At 34.4% G+C, this 25,875-nt stretch overlaps 3 protein-coding genes and 1 non-coding gene across 4 annotated transcripts; 3 read left to right on the top strand and 1 right to left on the bottom strand.

Annotated features, from left to right (window-relative positions):
• The first annotated feature begins 7,238 nt into the window (after nucleotides 1-7,238).
• Nucleotides 7,239-10,306, top strand: LOC133295297 (uncharacterized). Its single transcript, XM_061494104.1, has 8 exons — nucleotides 7,239-7,440; nucleotides 7,644-7,760; nucleotides 7,851-8,044; nucleotides 8,127-8,232; nucleotides 8,337-8,484; nucleotides 8,617-8,753; nucleotides 9,645-9,811; nucleotides 9,905-10,306. Exons 1-8 carry the CDS (start codon nucleotides 7,380-7,382, stop codon nucleotides 10,196-10,198), a joined length of 1,224 nt encoding a protein of 407 aa, XP_061350088.1. The 5' UTR covers nucleotides 7,239-7,379; the 3' UTR covers nucleotides 10,199-10,306.
• A 3,147-nt stretch (nucleotides 10,307-13,453) lies between these two features.
• LOC133295296 (pathogen-related protein-like) lies at nucleotides 13,454-14,942 on the top strand. Its single transcript, XM_061494103.1, has 4 exons — nucleotides 13,454-13,637; nucleotides 13,710-13,842; nucleotides 14,270-14,568; nucleotides 14,784-14,942. The coding sequence occupies exons 1-4, from the start codon at nucleotides 13,488-13,490 to the stop codon at nucleotides 14,940-14,942; spliced, it is 741 nt and encodes a 246-aa protein (XP_061350087.1). The 5' UTR covers nucleotides 13,454-13,487.
• Nucleotides 14,943-21,673: 6,731 nt separating this feature from the next.
• Nucleotides 21,674-21,746, top strand: TRNAE-CUC (transfer RNA glutamic acid (anticodon CUC)). Its single transcript has one exon. It is a non-coding gene; the product is annotated as a tRNA-Glu (tRNA).
• Nucleotides 21,747-21,902: 156 nt separating this feature from the next.
• LOC133295298 (ras-related protein RABA1b) lies at nucleotides 21,903-25,875 on the bottom strand. Its single transcript, XM_061494105.1, has 2 exons — nucleotides 25,600-25,875; nucleotides 21,903-22,579 (listed from the first exon to the last, which is right to left on the bottom strand). Exons 1-2 carry the CDS (start codon nucleotides 25,818-25,820, stop codon nucleotides 22,144-22,146), a joined length of 657 nt encoding a protein of 218 aa, XP_061350089.1. The 5' UTR covers nucleotides 25,821-25,875; the 3' UTR covers nucleotides 21,903-22,143.

The following is a 25,875-nucleotide window of genomic DNA, read 5'->3' as shown; positions in this document are numbered from 1 at the left end:
ATTTGTAACACAAAATGCAATGTATTGTTACAATGTCATGTCGTTTGGGCTCAAGAATGCAGGGGCAACTTATATGAGGATGATGAATAAAGTGTTTAAGGAGCAGATGGGAAGAATGTTAGAGGAGTACATGGATGACATGATTGTGAAGTCGGAAGATGGTAAGGTGCATTTAGCAGATTTGCAAGAGGTTTTTGAGCAAGTTCGGAAGCATAATATGCGTTTAAATCCGAGTAAGTGTGCTTTTGGAGTTCCGGCAGGAAAGTTTTTGGGTTTTTTGTTGACAGAAAGGGGAATTGAAGCTAACCCGGATAAATGTAGAGCGGTGATGGAAATAAAGAGCCCAGAGAATGTTCAAGAAGTTCAGAAGTTAAATGGGCGAGTGACAGCTCTGTCAAGGTTTTTGGCTAAATCTGCGCAAGTGTCTTTACCACTTTTTCAACTCTTAAAAAAGGGATCTGAATTTACATGGACTGAGGAGTGTGAAGTTGCTTTTCAGCATTTCAAAAATATCTTAGCTTCACCACCAATTCTTAGTAAGCCGGAACCAGGGGAGCTTTTATATTTGTATCTGTCCGTTTCCCAAGAAGCAGTAAGTTCGGTGCTTGTCCGAGAAGGAAAGAGTGGGCAACAACAGCCCGTGTACTTCGTCAGCAAAGTGTTGCAAGGAGCAGAAGTGAGATATCAGCACGTAGAGAAAGTGGCTTTTGCATTACTAATTTCAGCACGACGGCTTCGTCAGTATTTTCAGTGCCATCAAATAGTAGTCAGAACGAACCAGCCAATAAAGCAGATGTTACATAAGCCGGATTTAGCAGGTCGAATGGTGGCGTGGGCAGTAGAGTTATCTGAGTTTGGTATTACCTTTGAAGCACGTAAAGCAATTAAAGCACAAGCATTAGCTGATTTTCTGGTAGAAATGACGCATCATGGAGGTACCGAAGAAAATAATTGGTGGAAGTTGTTTGTAGACGGATCATCCAATAGAAGAGGTAGTGGGGTTGGAATTATAGTTGAGAATTCAGAGGGGGTGGCAGTAGAGCATTCATTGTCGCTAGCATTCCCCACAAGTAATAATCAAGCCGAGTATGAAGCAATGATTGCTGGGTTGATTTTGGCAAAAGAGCTCGGAGCGGAGTGTTTGACAGTGTATAGTGATTCTCAGTTGGCGACTTCACAAATAAGCGGGGTGTATCAAGCAAGAGGGGAAGTTATGATTAAGTACTTAGCAAAAGTACAAGAATTAATGAGAGAATTTAAAGAGATCCGCGTATAGCATATTCAGAGAAGTGATAATGTGCGAGCAGACGTCTTATCAAAGTTGGCCAGTACTAAAGCCACTGGAAGTTTGAGGACTATTATTCAGCAGAGCATTCGGGCTCCGAGTGTAGTATGGATGGTAGAAGAGGTAGATTGGAGGAGCCCAATTAAGGATTATCTGGTGAATGGTAAAGAACCAAATGAAAAGATGGAGGCAAGTCGTTTGAGAAGACGAGCAGCGTGGTTTGTGATGATAGAAGGACAGTTATACAGACGGGGAGTAAAATCACCTTTGCTGAAATGTATTGCTGCGCCGAACACAGAATATGTGTTAGAAGAGATACATGAAGGAATTAACGGGCATCACCTTGGTGGGAAGTCATTGGCAAGGAAAGCTATACGAGCAGGATATTTTTGGCCAACGATGGGAGAGGATGCTAAAAGACATGTTCAGAAGTGTGACCAATGCCAGAAATTTTCTAATATATATCAAGCTCCTCTCGAAAAGTTATTTACTATTTTGTCACCTTGGCCATTCTATAAGTGGGGCTTAGATCTTCTAGGTCCCTTTCCTAGGGCAGCTGGAGGAGTTAGATATTTGATAGTGGCAGCAGATTATTTCACTAAGTGGATTGAAGCGGAACCGGTAGCGACTATAACTGCTCGGAAGGTCCAGAAGTTTTTCATTGGAAAGATAGTTTGTAGATTTGGTATTCCAGCCATAATTATCACTGATAATGGGACACAGTTTATAGACAAGAAGTTCAGACAGATGGTAGCCGACTTGGGGATAAGGCACAAGTTTGCTGCAGTAGAACATCCCCAAACGAATGGACAAGTAGAGTCGGCTAACAAAATCTTGATGAATGGGCTGAAAAGGAGGGTGGAAGGGTGTAAAGGAAGTTGGGTGGAAGAGTTGGATAATGTGTTATGGGGATATAGGACCTCCGTGCAGTCTAGCATTCAAGAAATACCATTTAAGATGACGTATGGTTTTGAAGCTATGTTGCCGGTTGAAGTCAGAGAGCCAACCTGGAGAAGGAAAATGATATTAGAAGGAAAATGATATTAGAAGAAAATGAAGACGGTAATGCTGAGATGATGAAAATTGATTTACAATTGTTAGAAGAAGAACGAGAAAAGGTGGCAATGGTTGAGTTGGCATCTAAGCAACGAGGTACAATCGGACTGTAGTCAAAAGGACGTTTCAGGAAGGAGATTTGGTGCTTAGGCGGGCAGACGTGGGTAATAAAAATGCAAGAGATGGAAAAATGGCAGCTAATTGGGAAGGTCTTTATCGAGTAACAGTTGCCACAAAGACTGGAGCTTATCAGATAGAGCACTTGGATGGGAAACCGATTCCGCGATATTGGAATGCTGCCAAGTTAAAAAGGTACTTTAGTTGAAGAAATCCAGATTTAGTTGGAAGTCGGATGGCAGATCGTAGGTCGTAAATTAGATGTAGTTTTATATTGATGATTAGGAAGTAAGTTTAGTTTGTTAATTTAGTAGGAGTATTTTATGTTATTATGTGTTGCAGTTATTTTGCATTTAAGTATGGTATATTTGACATTGTGAGTTACAATATTTCAATTCAATAAAGCCAGTTCGACTTCATTGACAAAGTCCTACTCGGAAACGGGAAAACAAAGTCCCTTGCCGCCTTAATTGGCCTCTTGGGCAGCCGTTCAATTCCTACTCGGAAACGGGAAAACAAAGTCTCTTGCCGCCTTAATTGGCCTCTTGGGCAGCCGTTCAATTCCTACTCGGAAACGGGAAAACAAAGTCCCTTGCCGCCTTAATTGGCCTCTTGGGCAGCCGTTCAATTCCTACTCGGAAACGAGAAAACAAAGTCCCTTGCCGCCTTAATTGGCCTCTTGGGCAGCCGTTCAATTCCTACTCGGAAACGGGAAAACAAAGTCCCTTGGCGCCTTAATTGGCCTCTTGGGTAGCCGTTCAATTCCTACTCGGAAACGGTTAAGCAAAGGCAGAATGATGCGTAGACAAAGTGACGTACATTTAAGTAATGAGGCAGTGTAATGGTGCCGAGAAGAATAAGCAAGTACTTAAGCAAGTATTAGGATCACATAGTTATCAAATTCAAAGGATAACAATAAGTAAACTAAAACACATCATTCTACTTCATGATTACAAGTGCAAAATATTGAAAAAAACAAGTAGCTTAGAAGTACAGGATTACAGTAGTTATAATAGAAAAGCTGAGTACAAAATAAAATGGTGTCTAACTTTTTTAAGTAGTCTTAGGAACAGTATTTGAGGCAGCAGGGTCGGAAGTAGGAGTAAATCCCAGATAATCAGAGGGGTTTTCAGCAAGTACAGCAATTGATCCTTTTTCGTCATGAGTACATAGTCGGTCATTATCAATAAAATTGAAAGTTTCTATTTTGCTCAAATGAGGCAAGGGAGAGTCTGGATGGAAAAATTTCACTTGATCCACAACCCAACCACGAATTTGATGACCGAAGGCAACATACTTAGAATCCATGTCATCAGCAGCCTGTTGTAAAGCCAGAACATTTTTCTTCAGAGTATCCACTTCTAGCTCTAACTCAGCTACCCGGAGGTCATAATCTTCAAAGTTTTTTGTCAACACTTGGTGTTTGTCAGTCAACACTTGATGCTCTTTTTTGAGGGTAGCAAGTTCCTCATTGCTTTTCTTACTTGATTCTTCATTTTCTTTGAGTTTAATTTGGAAGCCCTGAGCAACAAACTCGGCAGCTTCGGCCTTTTGAAGGAGCTGTGCTTTTTCGGTTTGAAACTTTTCTTTTAAAAGTTGTGACTCTTTCAGTTCAGTTAAAATTTGTTGGCGTTCAGCTAAAGCGAGAAGGGCCATTTCGTAGTAGTGCGCCTCCCGGAGAGAGTGATCCCGGATGTCGGTGAATTTGGCAATAAGTTGATCTAAAGAGAATTTGTCCCATTTTTCCCGAAGCCCGGGAGTAAAGCACGGCTTCAATTTTTTCATAAAAGGGGGATCTGAGCGAGGGGTAGCCATGACAGAAGAAGGTGGAGTTGAAGACTTTTCAACAGAAGAGTCAGGACTAGGTTCGTTAATTCGAACTCGTTTTCTTCGAAGGAGCTTGCTCGAATCAATTGGGGCCTCTGCGTCCATTATAACAGTATCATCCGGGATAGAACCTGTAGCGGAAGTAGCCGGCATAGGAGAACGAGTGGGAGATATGTCCTTTCCACCTGAAGCAGATGAATCGCCTTTACGGGTAGCCTTTTGCTTTTGGCGGGCAAAAAAAGTAGGGTCCATGACTTTATCTGGAAACCACAGATACAAAGAAAATAGATTTAAGGTTAAAGGCAATATATAGATAAAAACATATTAGAATTATTTAAGTTACTTACTTAATTTCCTGCAAACCCAGTCAGAAGAATCTTTATAAGTTAGAATAGACCGAGGAATGAGGGAAATATTTTCCTTAGCTAATTCGGAGGCAAGCTTTTTGAACCAAGTATAAGTTTCAGTTTCGTCTGGGCTCAAATTCTTTGAATTCGTCAAGAATGCTTTGGCAGAAGTTGTGTAATGATGACGGTTCCAACTGAGAGGAAAGCGCGGAGCTCCGTTGTGATCCAAAAAGAATGCAGAAGGAGGGGCAGGTTGAGAAGAGGAGGAAGAGGCAGAAGGTGTAGCAGGAAGAGCTTCAGGAATACAGATTTTGAAGTATTCTCCTTTGAAATTTTTCCAGTTATCTTCATATATAGAACACCAACGTAACCCGGGTCGAGCTTTTAAGGATACCCAGCTATGACGAGTACATCTTTTATCTACAACATTTCGGAACACAGCAAAAAGGCAGAAAAAGACCCGAAAGGAATAGGTGAATCCAAACGAACGACAGATTATCTCGAAGGTATGTAAAAAACACCAACTGTTAGGATGTAGCTGAGAAGGAGCGACTTGCAAGTGATTTAAGACGTCCATTTGGAACTCGGAGAAAGGTAAAGGTATGAAGAGTTCAGAAAATAAACATTTGTAGGAAAAGAAGAAAGAGTTCTCACCTTGCCCGGAAGGCGAACAAATACGTTCTTCTTCTCCGGGTACTACAACTCGGAAAGAAGTGATAATTGAGTCACGAAATAGAGGTACAGTTTGTAAGGCAGTATGGAGGGAACTCGGCTGGTTTTCATAAGAGGAACGAAGCCCTAGAGCTTCTTCCTCAACCCATTCTAAACCTTCAACAGTAGAAGGTAGTGCGAAGCGAGAAAGGGGAAGCGAACGGTACGGACGATTCCTCGGCATGGCCTGGACGGAAAGGTACCAATAAAATCTATTTTAGAAGTTATAGTGCAAGATAAAATGTATATAACGCAAAATGTGTTCCTTACCCGTCCATAACACGATAGGGTGGTTAAAGAAAACCAAAGAAGAGGAAGAGATAAAGATCAGAAAAGTATGGAGTAAAGGAAAGAGATAAGGGATAAGATGAAAAGTTCTGGGCAAAGGTTTGTTAAGGAAATAGATGACAAGATAAGCATTAATATGCACAAATAATGCCAGAAATCAACCACGATGTAATACAAGAAATAGAAGAACTTACTTGTATAAGGTGCTGGGGGCTTCAAATAGGTGGTAAAAGAATGGTGGCAAGATCCACGCAGAGAAACCAGCAAAACAGAGAGGGAGAAAAACCAGGAAGAATCGCAAGAAAAGGGAATGTCAAGAGGAAGAAGAAGAAGAAAAAACGTAAGAAAATAAAAGAGGCAAACGGTAATATAAGGGTAGATTGGGGTAAGTGACGTTTCCGATTTTCAAAAATAATGATAGATGTCAGGATGAGTTGTTTCAGATGTCAAGTCGTTTCGAAGATCAAGGTAATCAGAGAGTGACAAGTGGCTATTGGAAGCTGAATAGGCAGGGAGTATTTAATAAGGATACTGACGTAAGGAAAAAGTAAAGAGCAGAATAAGTGAAACCTTAAGCGTTAAACTCGGAGTAAAAACCCATTTAACTCCGACTTTGGGGGCTTAATGTTCCGGGTTCATACACTGAGCCATACTTGCTCGTAAGAGTAAAGGACACGGAACCCGGATATACTTTACTCGGATAGGCGGTTAATCATGTCAGTAAATATTACACGTAGGGAAATTAGCAGTTGATTGAGTCAGCCAGTATTACAAGTAGTGGAGTTATAAGTGGGCCTACCACGATGCCACGATGGTACCCACCACTTCCATAATAGAGGTAACTGTTCAGAAGCTAGCCCCGTATATACACCAAGGATAGAGATAACACAGGGAGATAACCAGAATATAGATCCATATTAATGTTCGTCCAGAATATATATATATATATATATATATATATATATATATATATATATATATATATAACTAATTTAAGATTGGACAACTCCACTGCTTCCTTCAACTTATGATACTGTGCATATTGATTAATTTCAAGAGTGTTTTCTTCTTCTTTATTTTGCATAATTTGATAAGTTTATAAAGTTAATTTGTCGAGTTTTAAAAAGATGGCTTATATTTAGATTTTTTATTTATCGCATAATGAAAATTGTGTCATATACTGGAACGAAGATATGTATATTTACGTGAATAATATTTCTCAAAATTTTATTTTCTATACATATAATATGATTTTTTTTTCTTTTTTTACATGATCCAAATAGATCTAGCATACTTTTATTAATATATATATATATATATATATATATATATATATAAAAATAAAAGATAAAATTATCTCTTATGATATAAAAAATATTAGTCCCTTTATGAATTATTATTAATTGTTTTTTTTTTAATTTAACTAAAAAATGTCTTAGTTTTTCCAATAATAAGTGTATTAGTTAATTAAATCAACTTATCTACAAAAAATAAATAAAAAAAATAAAAAAATTCTACTTCAGTATTCACACTTTCACACACAGTATTTCCCATTTCCCATCAAAGCAGACAGTGGTTACGTGAATTCATATATTTGCGAGGCGGTTCATACACGACGACGTTTTCCCTGGTCCGAAACAATAATCAGAAGCCCTTCGCCGTTCGGATTACGCCACCGCCACAATCCTCCGGCGAACGATTTCTGGGTTTGTTATTCTCATCTCAAAGTTCCGATCTTTACTCTAAACATGGCAAAGGGAACAAGCTCAAAGATGAACATCGCTATAATTCACCCCGATCTTGGCATAGGTAATAACTATTGCTCCCATTACTTTCTATTTATTCAATTATAAAAAAATCAACAATTTGGTTCGGTCTCCATTCCGTTGATTTTTATTTTAAATTTTGGTTGTGGATAAAACAATAATTTACTATGTTTTTTTTCCCCCTATAGTTGACTTTTTTTGGTAACTACCTATAGTTGATTCCCATTTCCTTGAATTGTTTTGTAGGTGGAGCTGAAAGGTTAATTGTGGATGCAGCTGTTGAGCTTGCATCCCATGGTCATAAAGTTCATATTTTTACTGCACATCATGATAAAAATAGATGCTTTGAGGAAACTATTGCTGGTGTGTATGTATGTGTGTCATGTTTCTGTTTTTTGTTTGTAAAGAAATTGCATTGTCATTAAGATTTAGTTTGGTTTGTAAATGTTTCAGGTACTTTTCCAGTTACTGTATATGGTTCCTCTCTTCCCCGGCATATATTCTACCGTTTACATGCACTGTGTGCATACATTCGGTGCCTATTTGTTGCTTTCTGTGTACTTTTCATGTGGCCTTCATTTGATGTTATACTGGCAGATCAGGTCTCTGTAGTTATTCCCATCTTGAAACTTAAAAGATCAACAAAGGTAGTGAAATAACAAAATCATGTGTAAATAATTTAAGTTTTGATATGTTCAATTCTTCATATTTGTTTCATTTTCTTGGTAGGTTGTATTCTACTGTCATTTTCCAGACTTGTTGCTGGCTCAACATTCAACATTCATTAGGAGGATGTATAGGAAACCGATAGACTATGTAGAAGAAATAACAACTGGTTGGAATTTGTATCCCTACTTTTTATTATTATTTTTTACTATGATAATCTTTTGTCACATATATACTGAATCATGCATCTTATTAAGCTTTGCCCAATTGCAGGAATGGCTGATTTGATACTTGTTAACAGCATGTTCACTGCATCAACTTTTGCCAATACTTTTAAGCATCTAAATGCTAAAGGAATTCGACCGGCTGTTTTGTACCCAGCAGTCAATGTGGATCAGTTCAATGAACCCAGTTCCTTTAAGTAAATAACATGTTTGTAGAGATATGATTGATGCTTTACAAGATTATGCTTGTAGCTTGTTCTTGTAACTATTTTTTACAATAGTTTATTTATAGTTCTTAGTCTTGTTTTGTATTGTTTCTTCTGTTATAGGCTCAATTTTCTTTCCATTAACCGCTTTGAAAAGAAGAAGAACATACAATTAGCAATTTCTGCTTTTGCTATGCTTTGCTCGCCTGATGGAGTTCTTAAGCATCAAGACATTAGTAATGCTTCTTTGACTGTTGCAGGTGAGAGCATGTTTTGCTTATGGCTTTGTTCTTGTGAGGATAAATTGATAGATAGAATGGTGATGTTATGTGCATTATTAAATGTCATGGGAGTACCTGTCCTGATGTATGTGCCTCAGATTGGAGTTTGGTATAGTGGTTCTTCAAGATATAAACTATTATTTTAAAAGAATGTTGTGTTTGGTTTGTAGTTAAGTTTCAAAACTCTTCTATCCTTTAGAGACTTTGTTGTTCCGCAGAACTGCTCAATTGTGCATCAGCTGGGATTTGTCAGTGTTTCCCATTGAACCTTTTCATGATTGACATGGAAAGTGTGTTACTTATTTTCTGATATAATTACTTAACTCAAAATGAGTATTTAAAAACCATTTTTCGGTAACACAAAGGTCATGTATTATTCTTGTAAGTTCAATGCCATCATATGAGATATGGAGTGCATAGTTATAACTAGATTACAAACCTTATCATGAAGAAGCAGATTAAGATTTCTTGTTAAGATCTTCATATTGTTTTATGCAAGGCAATGTAGGTCATGTGATAATGAGTCCATTTGGTTTGATTATCACCAGAAGTCATCAACACTTCCCTAGGATAGTGAATGTTGTCAGAATTTATCACGATGAGTTTAAGTTTTTGGTGGCTGTTAATTCATTAGTCTAAAAATTAAAATAGAGTAGATTTGGTTGGACTTGGAAAAAAGTTGAGAGTAAGAAATTTATTGATTTCTATCTGCATGGTGTTTTAGGTTAGTTATATTTGAAAGCCTTCTTGTGGCACTTTGCTCCGGTTTATATATGTATTTTCTTAGCAGAATAGGTGGGTCCTAAGTTTGAAGCATTTGTGTCCGTCCAATTTGAGAGTACAAAATCTATTGTCAAAAAATTGTTCCAGGCGGCTTTGATAAACGGTTGAAGGAGAATGTAGAGTACTTAGAAGAGCTTAAAGATTTAGCTGAAAAGGAAGGGGTTTCTAATCAAATAAGATTCATCACATCTTGCTCTACAGCTGAAAGGAATGCTCTTCTTTCAGAATGCCTATGTGTCCTTTACACGCCAAAGGTATGTGAAACCTTATAAACTATGATTCCTGAAAATTGGTAGAAGTTGAATGAAGAAAAGAGAGTTTTATATAACAAACTTTATTTAATGCAGGATGAGCACTTTGGTATTGTTCCTTTGGAGGCAATGGCAGCTTATAAACCTGTTATTGCATGCAATAGTGGTGGCCCTGTGGAGTCAATCAAGAATGATGTAACAGGATTCCTTTGTGATCCTACACCACAAGAGTTTTCTTCAGCTATGTCTAGCCTCATAAATGATCCCCAGAGGGCAGAAAAAATGGGCAGAGAAGCTAGGAGGCATGTTGTTGAATCATTCTCTACAAAGACATTTGGCCAACGTTTAAATAGATATCTAGTTGACATTCACCGGGGAAAGGAGGATTGAGTTTAACATGGGATATAGCATGTTTTTGCTCTCAAATTGTTAACTGCAATTAGTGACCATTCAACGTGCTGTTCAGATTTTGGTTGACCTTGTCAATTTTTTATGTTACAAGTTCTATTTTCTATAAAAAATTTATTTCTATCCCATGTAAAGATCATGGCATGTTTAATGTTCTGAGGATTGCTCTTTTGCATTTTTTGCTGATAATATAAAAGCATTGAAAATGAAGTATGTATAGCTTATAGAAACCAACTAAAAATGCCTATAATCTTAAATAGAAGGTGCAAATCCAAGTCTGATTTTCTCTATAAGCGTGTCCCTGAGCAGAAAAGACCGAGCGGGATGACGATGGTTGTGGTCTCTGAAGCACGGACTTGTTTTTTTTTTTTTAAATGTGCGTGTCACACACGTGTCTGACACGGACACGTTTCGACACGTGATCAACTCTTCGACATATTTATGTGCGTGTCACACACGTGTCTGACACGGACACGTTTCGACACGCGATCAACATTTTGGGACACGTGATCAACTCTTCGACATATTTTTTTGACACGCAGTCAACTTTTTTTGACACGTGGTCAATTCTTCGACACGTTCTAACATGTTTTTTTTTTGTCTTAATTTTATTTTATTAACTAAAAATAAAAAAAATTATTTATAAATCAATTTTTTTCTGTTATGAAATTTGACATGAAAAATTAATAAGGTACGAAAAATTATTTTTGTTTATATTTATGTTATGAAATTTGAATATTTTTTTATTTTTTTTGGTTTCTCAAGGTATACTCCGGCCGACAGCCGAAGACTAATCTTTTCGAGGCAGGAGATCATATTAAGTGGGTAATTTTTTTCTGCTATGAAATTTAAATATTTGATTAGTTATATAACTTATTATAGACTATTATATGTGTTTATATTATATATATTAAAAATATTATTTAATATTAAAACGTGTTCTAACGTGTCGAAATATACATTTTTAAGGATTAACGTGTCGGCGTGTCGTGTCCCGTGTCAGTTTCGATGCATCATATGTTGGTTATGGTTACATAACCTGATAGGTGTAACCTTATGATCTGGAAACTTTTTTTTGTTTGTTAGTTTATGATATGGAAACTTAGTTTTGATATGTTTCTAGGAAATCCTTTGAAATCAGCACCCTGTCATCTTATACTGATATATATTGGAGTCTTATCTATAATATATTTCAAGGCTATAAGGACAAAGTTCACTACCTCCTCTTCTCCAAAACTGGCGGTGGCATTATCTTTTATAAGTTTGTTCTTGGATATCTTTAACTGTTATAGCATTATAATCCATCCTAGTATGATTCTTTTGTTTATTTTTATAATCCATCCTATAAGGACAAAGTTCACTACCTCCTCTTCTCCAAAACTGGCGGTGGCATTATCTTTTATAAGTTTGTTCTTGGATATCTTTAACTGTTATAGCATTATAATCCATCCTAGTATGATTCTTTTGTTTATTTTTATGTAAATAATTTTAGTCCTTTACAAATTTAATGATAAAGCTAAGAACGAAAATGATCATTTTAATTATTAATCATTGGTCTTTTGAAAAGACTATTAATATTTTTCACATAAGGAGTCACGGTTACGTCAAAAGGAGACATCATCCAATTTCTGAAAGAGATTGGCACAAAATTAACACATCACAAAATAATGTGAAATTTAGATATTAAAAAATCCACTCCCCTGTACATATTGGATGACAAGGCAATAATTATTCCAACTACTTAAATGTTTCTCCTTGTTATTATTGCACCTATGTTATTACTTGCCTTAATGGTTGAATGACAAAGTTGTGTTAATGGCCTTATTCGTATCATTAGTATGACCAACTCATGCTAGGCCGTGACTTATTGTCACAGAATGTTATTAGACATGTTTGGATGAGCTTTTTTTTCTTCAAAAGTTATTTCTTTTTAAGAAAAAAAGCACTTTTCGTTTGGATGTCTGCTTTTTAAAAAAGAAGAAGTCACAAAAAAAGTCAAAAACCTACTTTTCTCAGAAGCTAAAATTTTTAACTTTTCAGAAAAGCAGAAGTCAAAAGTCAAATATTTTTTTCAAAAACTAGATATTTTTATAAAAATATAAATAACTTTAACTTTTGTAAAAAGTACTTTTAAAATAAGGAAGTAGTAAAAGTTACTTTTAGAAAAAGCTGAACCAAACGATCTCTAAGTGTTTGTTTGGATCCTCTTTTTTTTAACTTAGAAGCTACTTATAAGCATAAACTAGGTCAAACAGATTTTGGAAAAAGATCTTATAACGAAAAGCTCTTTTTTTATCATGAATAAGAGCCTGTTTGGATCCTCTTATTTTTAAGTTAGAAGCTACTTATAAGCTAAAGCTAAAAAAAAGTGCTTAAAAAAAGAAGCTAAAAGTTATTTGAAAATTACATAAAAAACTTAGCTTAAAAATTACTTAAAAGCACATATTTCAAGAAAATTATCTCTCTCAATCTTTATCACTCTTCATTTTAAAAAAAAACACACAATTCAATAAAAACAAATAAGAGCTTAAAAAAAAGCTCCTCCTATGAGCTTTTTGTTTTCAGCTTTTTTCTTCAATATAAAAAGAAGAGCTTTTCATTATAAGAGATTTTCTCAAAACCTGTTTGGCCTAACTTATGCTTATAAGTAGCTTCTAGCTTTAAAAAAAAGATCCAAACAGGCACTAAAAAAGCTTTTTTAAGCTCTTATATGTTTTTCTTGAATTGTGTGCTTCTTTTTTAAAATGAAAAGTGATAAAGATTAAGAGAGAGATAATTTTCTTGAAATATGTGCTTTTAAGTAATTTTTAAGCTAAAACTTTTATGTAATTTTCAAACAGCTTTTAGCTTCTTTTTTTAAGCTTTTTTTTTAGCTTTAAATAAGAGGATACAAACAGGATCGAAGAAAATCTCAACTACTTTTTCTGCCTATCAAGTAGAAGACTCGTTAGCATCAATTCCTTCATATGTCAATAAAGTTGTAGAGATGATTATGCACAAAATTTGGGATAAAATCATCAAGTAAAATGTTATTGAAGAGGTAAAAGTACTATTCACATATTAAAAAGTATTTATATTTCAGAAATAGAAGCACAAACCTTATTTATATTTCAGAATTAGACGGAAAAACATTATCTTAGAGATTCAAGATAAGGACATGAAAGAGTCTATATAACTTACACATGTTGTACACCATAATTGCCATCTTCCTATACTACTACTATAGCTTTTAAATTTCTTAGTTTGCGTATAAGCTCTAGCATAATTTGACATGGCCAGCAAAGAAGTAACCTCTGGAAAAGTTGTGAAAGACAAGTACAGATCCTTATTGCATGATGAAGCTGAGAACATCCAGTGGAGACATGGTGGCCCTCCCACCTATGATGTTGTTAACCAGCTTTTTGAAGAAGGAAGAACCAAGGTGCACCACTATACCCTCTTATCCTTTCTTTCCTTCTCTATGTTTTTGTGCTCACTTTATGCATATTTTCAGGAATGGCCAGAAGGGTCACTAGAGGAGACAGTGCAAAATGCTGTTAAGTCATGGGAGATGGAGCTCTCACACAAGACCCGTTTGCAGGACTTCAAGACCATAAACCCTGAAAAGTTCAAGCTCTTTGTTAATGGTAAGCAGTTACGTGTGTCAAATTTGTTTCTTCATCTTTTTCCATGAAAAAAGTTTGTGGTATGATAGATATTTTGATTTAGTATATTAATGCTTTTTTCCCATGCATTTTTTCTGTTGTACCTTACATTTCTCATCATAAACATTAGTCCCAAAATTCCACAGTAAAGATCAAATTTGGCCTTATCCACCGACTTGGACAAAAATTGCTTCAAGTTTGGGTTGTGGACTTAGTTCTGAAGCAACAACAGATCCCCATAAGATAGAATCTAAAACATTTTCATTTCCTTTATTAGTCAGAGTAGATATTAAATATTAGTTACACATCAATCTTATTTTTTCCTATTAGTATATTAGTTGTAGGTTGTGTTTCAATATTGGACTAGATATAAAAAATAATCAATCTTCTAAACATCTTTCAATTGCAGGAAGGCAAGGATTATCTGCAGAGGAAACTCTAAGCTTAGGAAGTTATAATGCTTTGTTGAAAAGTTCTCTGCCAGAAGACTTCAAGCCTTACAAAGCAGATGAAGAGACTTTTGAATCATCTCATGAAGTCTTCAGATCAGCTTTTCCTAGAGGGTTTGCATGGGAAGTGATCAAAGTTTATGCTGGACCACCTGAAATTGCTTTCAGGTTCAGGCACTGGGGCTTCTTTGAAGGTCCTTTCAAGGGACATGCCCCTACTGGGAAGATGGTCCAGTTCTATGGCTTGGGAATTCTCAATGTACTACTTTTACTTTGTTTCTATAATGTGAAATCAAATGTTGAAGTTTAATTGTTCTTGATAAAAACATTAATTTTCTCAGCAAAATAATTTTTTTTTCCACCATGTATTGATTATTACTAACGTGATTTTACAGCTATTGATGCATTATAAAATGTACTTTATTTGAGGCTATATCACAGTCATGACTCATGAGTTTTAATTTCTTTGCAAAGGTGGATGACTCTTTGAAAGTTGAAGAGGTAGAGATTTACTATGACCCATCAGAGTTGCTTGGAGGACTTCTATCAGGGATGCACACAAATTACCCCATAAAGGAAGGCAGTGACACCAAAACTTCAGCAGCTTCTGAAGAATGTCCTTTCTCCAAATAATTACAATTTAAGTTTTAACATTTAAGTGAATGATATCCTTTGAACTAGCTATATTTCTCTCAAAGGAGAAAGAAGATATTATTTGTTTGATAAATGTGGTCCGGTGAATAAAATTGGGAAAGTGACAAAATGAACTTCCCTTTCATTTTTTGTTTTATTTTATGGAAAACTATGGGATATACATGTGCCGTGTCTGGTTGCTGCCTTATGTTTCTTTGTGAAGCAATTATGCATATGACAAGATGTGCATGTTTGGCTGTGCTGTTGTTACATAGCTTAAAAGTTGGAAGTTATTTTATTTTATTTTTGGGGTGGGAGAGCTATCTAGTAATGTCATGAGGCTCGACCAGTTTGTGACCAAGTTAGCTTTCATGTGGCAGCAAGATCTATATTGTATTGTTGAATAAAAGCATTTAGAGCTTTTACTCAATGCACCTTTTAAATAATTAAATATCTATAGATTTTTTTAGAATATCACTCAACAACGTCAACAATACTTGTTAGCAACAATACCAGATGGGTCGAGTGTTTTACCTGAAAAGACTCAATCTTTTGGTTCATCGCCTGAGAAAAATGAAGTTGCATCATCGCGTCGTGACTATCCAATGCCTCTAGTGGTGGCAAGTCTGTGTCTTCTTCGGCTTCAGGGTTTTCTCTACCGTCACCCTAGTAAGCATGGACATTCCAAAAAAAATAGGAAGTGTCATGTTCGACACATCACACGTTTCCGATACGCGGTCAATATTTTTAACATATTAATTATTTCGACACTTGAATTTGACCGTGTTTGACTTCCGGTCAAATGTTATTTTTGTAAAAATATTATATTTTTTTAAAATAATATTTTAATAAAGCTTTCACCTAATCATATCAATTTTTTTTTCCTTTTTTACCCTTAAGTAGGTAGTAATCGTAATAGATCATCTTAATATTATCGTTGTCATTTCTGTTACGCTCTTGCTGGGTTTTCTTCTCTATGATCTCTCTCTAATCTGATCTGATCTCTCTCTCATCCCAGTTCTTTATTTTATTAAAGCTTTCACTTTTATAACGTTTGATTGTGTTCTTTTATTTTACAGTGTATTCAGTAAATAATTTTAAATTTAGTTCCTTTTCTTTTAGTTTATGTTTTTGCCTTTTGTGAAGAATGTTGCTACGATTTTTTGGTATTGGGTGTGGTGAATTATTTTCTATTGTTGCCATTGATTACATCAGATTTTTGTTTTTATTTTTTTTCCTTTTTTTCTCCCTCTATGTAACACCTTGAATTCTGACTTTGAACCAATTTTTTAGTGGTTTTGGTTTGGAAAGGGAAATTGAAAGATAAAATGTCGATCAGTATTATTAATTTAGTTTTATTTTTTTTATTAAATTATTGAAAATAAATGAAATATATATTATATAAATTAAAAAAATTATTTAATATTAAAACATGTCTGTCGAAATTCATATTTTTATAGGATTAACATGTCGAAGTGTGATTGTGTCGTGTAACCATTAAATAACCATCACCTGATAAAGTGACTATGATGCATCACGGTTTGGATCAGTCTGCGACTACATCTGATGTCTCAGATCGATACAGGCATTCTCCTCTTTCATCTTTGCATTTGTCAATTGTCACCAACCTTGCTTTCATCACCTTAGAGAGAATTGAACCCTCAATCAGCACCACCTGAATTCAGTGATCCAATCCCACATCTTTCCCATAACTTTTTCAACTTCATAGAAAATGATTTACTCATAAAAGAAAGAATATGAGATATCGATTGGCAATGGATTCTCTTTGAAAGGGTTGGTAAAAAAATAAAGCTGAATAATTCCACATCAATTTCATAATTCATATCCATTCTTAAAAGATGAACATATATGAATTAAAATGTATGTAAATTAAGTTCTACAGAGAAACATAGAAAGCTTGAAAAGTAAGAAGGTTGGAAGCGGGAATTTCTTTGGTGCTACGGATGCACCAGAAACTCGATGCATCTTCTACTCATATTGTGAAACGTGTCTTACTTTTGTCAAATCAATAATAAATAGTTTATTTTAAAATTAGGAGAGAGAATGATTTGATATAAAGTAAGACACATGTCACAGTATGAATGGAAGATGTACCGAATTTTCAGTACATTTTTAGTACCAAAGATATTCTCGTTGGAATGAGATTTTAGATCCCAGCAACCATAAATTTAATTTAATTTAATTTTCAAATTAAAAGTTCTCGCACTTCGAGTTGACAATACAAACATTTTTCTGTTTTGTTTTCCATAAATATTACGTGACTCAATTTAATTTCTTAATTAAAACAATTGACTTATGATTTTTTTAAAATTCAAAATAAATTCATATTAATCTTTTTAAGAAATTAATATAAGTTTTCTTTGAATTTTAAAGAAAATATAATTTTAATTAATTGAATCTATTTTAAATTTAAAAGAATTATAAATTAAATTTTTTTCAAGAAATTAAAATAAGTCGCATAAATTTGATTAAGGACCATTACTTTACTCTAGAATGAAATTACTCCAGACTTCACGATACATCCCGATGAAATATTCATTTATGAAAGAAGGATCAGTATCCGAGACCATCATTTTTTTTTTGTCAAAATCAAGAACACAGTACTTTACTTGTCATTATCTACAAACTAGTACTTTGTAGCAGTGTTGTAAAATCAGGCCCGACCCGGTCATCAGATCGGTTCGGATCAAGTATTGGATCAGTCATGCATCGACCCGGTCAAATTCGATCAAAACCCGATCAAACCCGGTGATCCGGTCGGGTCATGCATTTTAAAAAAAAAAAACTAAAATTGTTTAATCTTATTAAAAAAAATGTAAAACTTATTTTAAATTTTTTTTGTAATTTTATTTGCTAGTATACTCTTCCACAATGACTTCTTAGTTTTCAATACTGAAGTAATTTGTGGGATAATAAATCAGAGAATGTGACATATGTTATTTTAATGTAGTTGAATTTGAAAACTATGAGTTCAATGTCATTAAAAGGTATGTTTATGAGGATTCTGAGTTGCAATTTAAATTGACATAGTAATAACATGCACTTTTATTTATTTATGTTTCATGTTTTTTAGCTTATCTAATGAACCTTGTTTAATTCATTTTAGATATGGATAATATAATTGAATTTATATGTTCATATTTATATATATTTTTATATATTTATATATATCCGGATCAACCGGTCAGACCAGTGACTCACCGATCCGACCAGTGACCCAGTGATCCAGTACCCCGACCGGATCGATGTCCGAGTCAGGTTTAATAACACTGCTTTGTACAACCAATATCCGGAATAAACTTTAATTTCCACATGCAAATTTATGAAAATAAAGCCTTTAGTCAAAAGACTACTCCAACGTGTTTGTTACCCAGATCATATTGGAATTTCTTGAAAAGTTTGAAACGGACAATTACAATATCATGTTTGGTACCAATAAATGCTAATCTTTTTTCAATAAAAAATTTGCCTGATTTTTTTTGCTATGTGTAAACTCTTATACGGCTATCTTGTTAGAAAATTCATAGATTAGGTGGTATAATTTTTTGCATGGAGAAGTAAAAAGTAACCAAAATAATATTGACCAAAAATTTTGAATGAAAAAGAAAAAGTGGAGTTATGTTAGTAAAATAACTCCACATTCCTATTATTATTTCACAATCAACCAAACATCAACTTAGTAAACTTAATCAAATATTCTCGGGACAAATTTTGGTCAACCAAATACATTTTTGTAACTTAACTAGAAAAAAATATTTGTCATCACATTTCGACAAAATTATTTTCTTAGTAATTTTTTTTCTCCTATATCAAATGTCCCATAGAATTTTTTCTCCTATAGTAACCAATGAACCATGGGAAAACATTAAGATGGTGTTTGGTAGGTAGGTAAATTTTAAAATTATGAGAAAATAACTTTGGATTCTTATTTTCCAATGTTGGGTAGAAGGAAATCCAAAAACATTTCCTAGGATTTTTACATTCTTGGGATTTAACTTTACACACAAGAATCCCAACTCAAAATACCATTGAAGATGTAGTATTTTAGAAATTTCATATGGTGGGAAAATATTAACCCAATATTTTAGGAAATATTTTGGCCTACTAAACAACCTTTTGGTAACATTCTCGGAAAATTCACGTTTCCATCATATTCTTCGAAATCGTGATTCTCGGATAAAAAAAAAATTCTTCTCTACCAAACGTCCCCTAAGGAGAATATTAGTTCATTCCTTATAGAATCAAAACTTTTATAATAGCTTTGTACTTATAACAAAAGAAAATACTACTCTCATTTTACATGATATAGTTATCTCATATTCTCTCATTTCGTAAATTGTACCCTTTTTTTTTATAAAAATATTTCTGCAGTTACTGCAATAAGTTATATGCATTTACTCCAAAAACGACGTAACTTTGGGATTGAAATATTAAAAAATTATAATTATAAAGACTGTTATAATCCTAAAATAAATTAAAAAATTACAAAAACACCACGATTTTCTCTCTAAAATGACGTCGTATTAGGCTTACTGCAGATAACTTATCTGCAGTAACTACAGAAAAAATGAACTTTTTTTTTTGCTTTTTAATGATGGGTCCCATTTGAATTCTCTCTGTAGCATGAGAAAATTATTCTCATGTAACATTAGAGTAATATTCCCCTATAACAAAACCAAAGGAGCTTCATGTATTAAAAAAAAAAAAAAATCAAAGGAGCTTCCTTATAGTACCGAAACTTTTATAGCAGCTTTGTACTTATAACAAAATCAAAGGAGCTTTATGTATTAATAAATAATAAAAAAAAAACGAAAGGAGCTTTTCTACCAGCAAATGGATTCAATTAACTCTTCATACAAGCAGGTAATATTACTTCTCCTCCTTAGTATACTACATATAGAATCTGGTTATCTAAGAGAGCAAATTAAGATAGCACATCAAAACTCTCCTCCATCACATACAGAACAGAAGTTCTATTCAGTTTTTGCTATATGGATTACAGAAAGATAAAATCACATGACAGTAAGGAAACGAGTGGAATGAACATTTAGCCCATACACACAAAATAGAACAAAATTAAGATTGAGGGAAATCAGCAACGTGTCTGTGACAAGACAAGTGACAACAGATTCTGAAAAATAGTTCTAAGGCCAGCGACACACCATAGTCCGCTTCCGAGGGGAGCAGATGGCCAAGAGAGTGAGAACAATAACAAGCGCCATGACAAGTCCCGTGAAATCAATACAAAGCACCGTGTGAACAGTCTTCTTCCCCATTGCTATATGCTTTAGCCTGTGAAAATCCTGCTCTGAGAAAAAGAAGATTAAGTCAGTGCATGTATGGCCATAGTCATAGTATTCATGTTATTTATTTATAACTTGTCTCTTCCTCTTAATTTCAAGGTTTTGAGTATTGCGTCAATGTTGACTTGCAAGTTGCAAATAGCACGATGTAATAATAATCTTTTATTACAAAAAAATTTCAATTTTGTTCTGCGAAGGTAGTTAATTTAATGCATTTTAATCGCAGCTTTGTTTTAAAATTAAAAAACATAGCTCCAAGCACATTTTCTTAGACCATCCATCCCAACTACAAGTTTCATATTCAGTGTCAATTGACCTCGTGTACAAAATTTATGGTCACCCCCTAGCTTACGAAACGTTTATTTTTTTTTATCTTTCCTTGACATACCTACCTACAACAACCTACTAACCAAACAACAATCTACTAACCAAACAACAATATTCAAGATCTTAATTTCTAGAAATCGTGGATTCCACTAATCCTAATCCCAAACTTAGGACTAAACCAAATCATTGACGTGGTCTTTGATCTTTTTTTCTTCTGAGATTTAAGAAGCTAGTCATCAAAATAAACTCATAAGGAAACGAAATCAGCTCCGTTAGCCTGAATTGAAATGAGTTATTCCCAGATTAACATTATTTTTTCAATTGCATACACAAGATATCTTTCCTCAGGGATATGATTCGTTTATAATTTTGTTTTGCAATTACACTAATGTAGGACCGGTCGTACACTGTGTGATTAATGTAGAACCGGTCCTACATAGTGTAATTTGTAAACAAAAAAGTTTGTAAATATAACATGCCCCTTTCCTCAACATATTTTACACTAAACTTTTTTTTTTTGTATACAATTTTACACTAAACTTTGTAAGATTAACTAATATGAAAATCATGTCACTTGCTTCTTTTATGTACAAATCTTTTTTGCTATAGTCGTTAATTGTAATTAGACACATTAACTAGCTGAGTCAAGTCAATGGCTCAAGTGACATAAATTGGTGGGGTTTACATATAGTATACAAAATCAATATAAAGTACCCTTTTTTGTACTTACCAGTTGGTCAGTTACCATAAAAAAAAGGGTTTTATTACTCTCATTCAACATAAGATAGATATCTTATGTTGTAGAGAGAAAATAGGTGGGTCCCACCATTACAAAAAAAAAGAAAAAAAAGAAAAAAGTGAGGCACGAAAATCGAAGAGAGAGAAAATGAGAGATGATATCTCATGTTGAAGGAGAGTAATATTTCCCTAAAAAAAATCATTGAAATGAGAAAAAAAAGAAGAGAAAAATAAAATAAAACAAAGGCATTTGAGAAGATAAGTCCCATCAGCCTCTGCTGTTGAAAACTTCAAAAATATGTTTTTACTATTTTATATTTTAAACATGTCCCTTATCATTCTTCCGTTGTAGTCTAGTTGGTTAGGATATTCGGCTCTCACCCGAAAGACCCGGGTTCAAGTCCCGGCAACGGAATCTTTTTTTTAATTGACCCTTTTTATTTAGAAACTTATTCCCACTACGTATGTGATTCTATTCTATCAAAAAGTGTGAATAGTTGAACCACGATAACTACAGAATAGTACACAAAAACTTAAATGAAACAAATGTTTCAATCAATTCCAAGCTTGAACCTCTCTTTGCATGAGAAAGCATTAACAACACTACAATAAGAAAAACTATGCCTAGTAGCAACCAACTTGCTTCCTCAGTAGCTCCTTTTGCAACATGAAACATGGTTTTTTTTTTAAGGTTACAAAGTGAGTCTAACATGCTAATTTCACTTTTCTTCTAGTTCGTATCTCTCAAGAATATTAGACTTACAACATATCCGATAGCAACCAATTGAATTATAGTTTTCCAATTTCCAATCTTAGCTTGAGCAGCAACCAACTCTTTTCAGTGCAGACACATCATTTTTAAGGTCTATTTTCTCTCCTTTGGCTGGCACAGATGCAGTTCCATTTTCAGCAGCACCCTCTACTGCTTTCTTGCTAACAATTCGGTAGATTTGAGTCAGAACTTCAGCAAACGCATTCTCTACATTAGTAGCCTCCAGAGCTGAGGTTTCCATGAAGTAAAGTGATTCTTTCTCAGCATAAGATTTCCCATCTTCAGTTGATACAGCTACAAGGTGACGAAGATCTGATTTGTTCCCCACAAGCATCACAACAATGTTGGCATCTGTGTGATTCCGCAATTCTTTCAGCCATCTGTCAACATTCTCAAATGTCGCATGGCGAGTGACATCATACACAAGAAGTGCACCAACTGCCCCACGATAGTATGCGCTGGTGATGGCGCGATACCTACAAAGAGAAACAATTTGAATTAGCAACATGTAATTTGGTAGGAAAGTCAACTTACAAATTTGGATATTGTCAAGCAACAATGCAAAAAATTGTGTTCATTAAGGTGGTCACTAGGCAAAAGGACAGAAATCAAGAATGCACTTAGTCTTGGCATTGGTTACAGAACTTAAACTGCAATTTCATACCTAAAATTTTGTAAGTTGGATAATCACATATTTCACAATTCCTCTAAACAAAGATTAGAGTCAATACGAAGTCATTGGGGCATTTCAAGATGACTGAAAAGTACATACCTTAGTACTACTAATAATTTGCGCATCATATTTCAAGCAATTATCTCACAAGATAATTCCGGTTTACTAACCACCTCTTGCTTAAAATAGCAGCAAATGAAATAAAAATGAAGGCTTCTTGGTTTTTTTTCTTTTCTTCTGCAAATATATTATAATGGGGTAAGACGTTCCACATTCAGCGCAAACTTTGTTGGAAAAATAAATAATTTCATCAATAATCTATAGATGGCAATACACAGTATATATTAATGACTCAAGTGGTACAATTATACAAAGTCATTGGAAAGAAAATATCAACCAAATAGCTTTGTCCAAAATACAGTACATCTCTGCCACACATCCATAGTTCCACACAGCTATGTGATTTTAGCCTTTCAGATGCAACTATCAAGTGCCAATAGAGATTCTTTCAGTCAATTATAAACTCTCCAATGATATCTGTAGTACAATTCCAACAGTAGTTTATTCTTACCAGCAGGGGTCTGCTAGAAGGGTTTTGTTGGGGAAAGGGGGAGGGGGGCAAAGTAGAATTCTTTCAAGGAAATCAATGAAGAAAAAAAGAGCTATCGTACTGTTGAAATCTTGAAGGGAAAAGTTGATGGTAAACAGAACTACGGGTCAAACATTGTAACTGTAATATAACTTTTTCCCATTATGTTGCAGTGGTTGTAGTGTTTTGTTATAAAAAGGAGGCACTCTACATCACTTGAATCCTCCCATTATTTTATCATCCTCTACAAATACTTGATGCTTTCTTTTTTTACATGACTAAGTGGGAAAGATTGCGAAATTAGATTGAGGATGTAATGAGAAGTGCAATGAAGACTATAACTCATTAAAATATCATGAATGTGTCTGCAATTCAACCTAGAACCTACAACAACAAAATTACTTATCACAGGTAAACGAATATATAAATTGTATTTCTCAGAGGCCTGGGCGGAGCGGGGGACTGAAACTACACCATGCTCCACCCCTGCTTACTGGACACAATTTTCCTTGGGATAATGCAACTTGTTCCATTCTATAAGGTGCATCAAGTTTACCATAGTCTGTAGAATACAATGATTCTTCAAAATTCTACATTTCTACATTCTGATTAGGTGACCCTAAAGAAAGGTCAAAATTTTAACCTTTTCAAGGAATCTTTCATATGACATGTCGTATCAAATGGAAAGCATATAATCAATTTCTATTGGCATATGCTTAACTAAGGTTGATGTTTGACATTATTTTGCAACAACGATGCCCAACTGCTTTACATGTGCCACAGTTCAGCTGAGATCGCAGATAATCAAAGCCTACAGAACTCACACATATCAACATTCCAAATCCTTCCCAAGTTAAAAGGTAGAAAAGCAAAAGCTAAAGTTCAACATAGGGCTTACCTGTGGAACTAAAATCACAAACCAAGTGCTTGATGCAATAATTCCAAAGTCAGATCATGAAGAAAATAATATTAGAAAAATGAAAAAGCTAACAGAAAATTTAAATTTGAGCCCAATGGGAATATTCATTTACAAATATGTAGAGTATAAACAGTTTTCATTAAAGAGAAGAAGGTCAATATTTTATTAACAATATACTAGTAACTAACACCTATCAGTGCGATAAAGCACTGCTTGTGCATGAGCCATTATAAGAGGCGAATGTAGCACAATATCGTCAAATATTGCTTAGGGATTAGCCAAGTTCAACTGAACATAACATGGTTTTACTTATTAATGCACTTATGATTGAATTGGGCATCCTTCCTATTCGATGCATTCCTAAATACTAAAAATATTAATTATAATAATCAAGATACTAATTCAAGTGTTACAAATTTCTATATTAGGAAATATTTATAACCTAAAGGATACATTCGATCAAATAAATGAAATCATTCTCAATTTTTATTTTTATTTTGTACATAAATCATTCTCAATTTAAATTTGATGCAGCGTCACTAGAAAACTTTTTTAACATCATCCAATCTTGTATTTGGTGTTGACACCTCAATTAATATGAATTTGACTATGTTCACCACCACACGCGATGTCAAATTCATTAAATAATGAGGCAAATACATAAGTGTAAAATTAGCAATGCTTCAAAATTGGATTCATATCAATGACATTCGGTTTATTTTTAAGACACAAGTCAAGAATATTAGACCCCCTTATCATTAATGATCCCTGTTCCACTACTGATCTCTAAGAGTCAAATAATTACTGACTTTTAACTCTATAAACTGAATCTATCAGATGCAACACTTATTTCATTACTCGTCATGGAAGTATATAACTAAGCTAACTCCAAAAACACATAATTTTTTATTTTCCTTAAAACACTAAAAACTAATTCAATATTATTTAAATTGGACACCATTCAAGCTTTTCAAGTGAACTTTCACACAAGATCACGATCCACCCAAATATAAGAGAAACACAAACGACCCAATAAAACCCGAGTCAAGCATCAGTAACTTGATATCACGAAAGAAAATTAGATCCATTCAACCAAAACTAACCTTCAAAAGCACTTTTTTTTTAAGCAAAAAAAAAAAAAAAAAAAACTTTTTTACTTAACTCAAATTAGAGAACTAGAACTTAACTACCCATTTGTTACTTCATCGTGATTTTCCATTCCATCTAAACAAATCAGCCAAAGCAAGCAACCAAACATGTACACATTAGAAAAAAACAAAAACGAGAGACAGAGAGAGAGGATGATGAAAAGGACCTCTCTTGGCCCGCAGTGTCCCAGATCTGAGCCTTGATGACTTTGGCATCGACTTTCAAGGTTCTGGTTGCGAACTCGACACCAATGGTGGATTTTGACTCAAGGTTGAACTCGTTCTTCGTGAACCTCGAGAGAAGGTTCGATTTTCCCACGCCGGAGTCTCCGATCAGCACCACCTTGAAGAGGTAGTCGTAGTCGTCGTCTGCTCTGTAACCCGCCATTGTTGCTCTGTTCAGTGCTCTTCTTCTTCTTCTTCTAGACAGAGAAAAAGGAGAG

The sequence above is a fragment of the Gastrolobium bilobum genome, unplaced genomic scaffold, assembly GCF_033153095.1.
Source record: "Gastrolobium bilobum isolate Gb01-03AN ecotype WA unplaced genomic scaffold, APGP_CSIRO_Gbil_v1 utg14792, whole genome shotgun sequence".
Taxonomy (NCBI): Eukaryota; Viridiplantae; Streptophyta; class Magnoliopsida; order Fabales; family Fabaceae; genus Gastrolobium; species Gastrolobium bilobum.
Note: the sequence above shows the minus strand (reverse complement) of the source record. Positions and strands in the feature narration are given on the sequence as shown.

What these genes read in the sequence shown, in the direction of transcription:
- LOC133295297 (XM_061494104.1), top strand. Translation starts at nt 7,380, where the DNA reads ATGGCAAAGGGAACAAGCTCAAAGATGAACATCGCTATAATTCACCCC. An exon ending in CTTTGAGGAAACTATTGCTG is followed by an intron (nt 7,761 to 7,850) that starts GTGTGTATGTAT and finishes TAAATGTTTCAG; the next exon opens with GTACTTTTCCAGTTACTGTA. An exon ending in AACTTAAAAGATCAACAAAG is followed by an intron (nt 8,045 to 8,126) that starts GTAGTGAAATAA and finishes TTTTCTTGGTAG; the next exon opens with GTTGTATTCTACTGTCATTT.
- LOC133295296 (XM_061494103.1), top strand. Translation starts at nt 13,488, where the DNA reads ATGGCCAGCAAAGAAGTAACCTCTGGAAAAGTTGTGAAAGACAAGTAC. An exon ending in TTGAAGAAGGAAGAACCAAG is followed by an intron (nt 13,638 to 13,709) that starts GTGCACCACTAT and finishes GCATATTTTCAG; the next exon opens with GAATGGCCAGAAGGGTCACT. An exon ending in GTTCAAGCTCTTTGTTAATG is followed by an intron (nt 13,843 to 14,269) that starts GTAAGCAGTTAC and finishes TTTCAATTGCAG; the next exon opens with GAAGGCAAGGATTATCTGCA.
- LOC133295298 (XM_061494105.1), bottom strand. Translation starts at nt 25,820, where the DNA reads ATGGCGGGTTACAGAGCAGACGACGACTACGACTACCTCTTCAAGGTG. An exon ending in GACACTGCGGGCCAAGAGAG is followed by an intron (nt 22,580 to 25,599) that starts GTCCTTTTCATC and finishes TTCTCTTTGTAG; the next exon opens with GTATCGCGCCATCACCAGCG.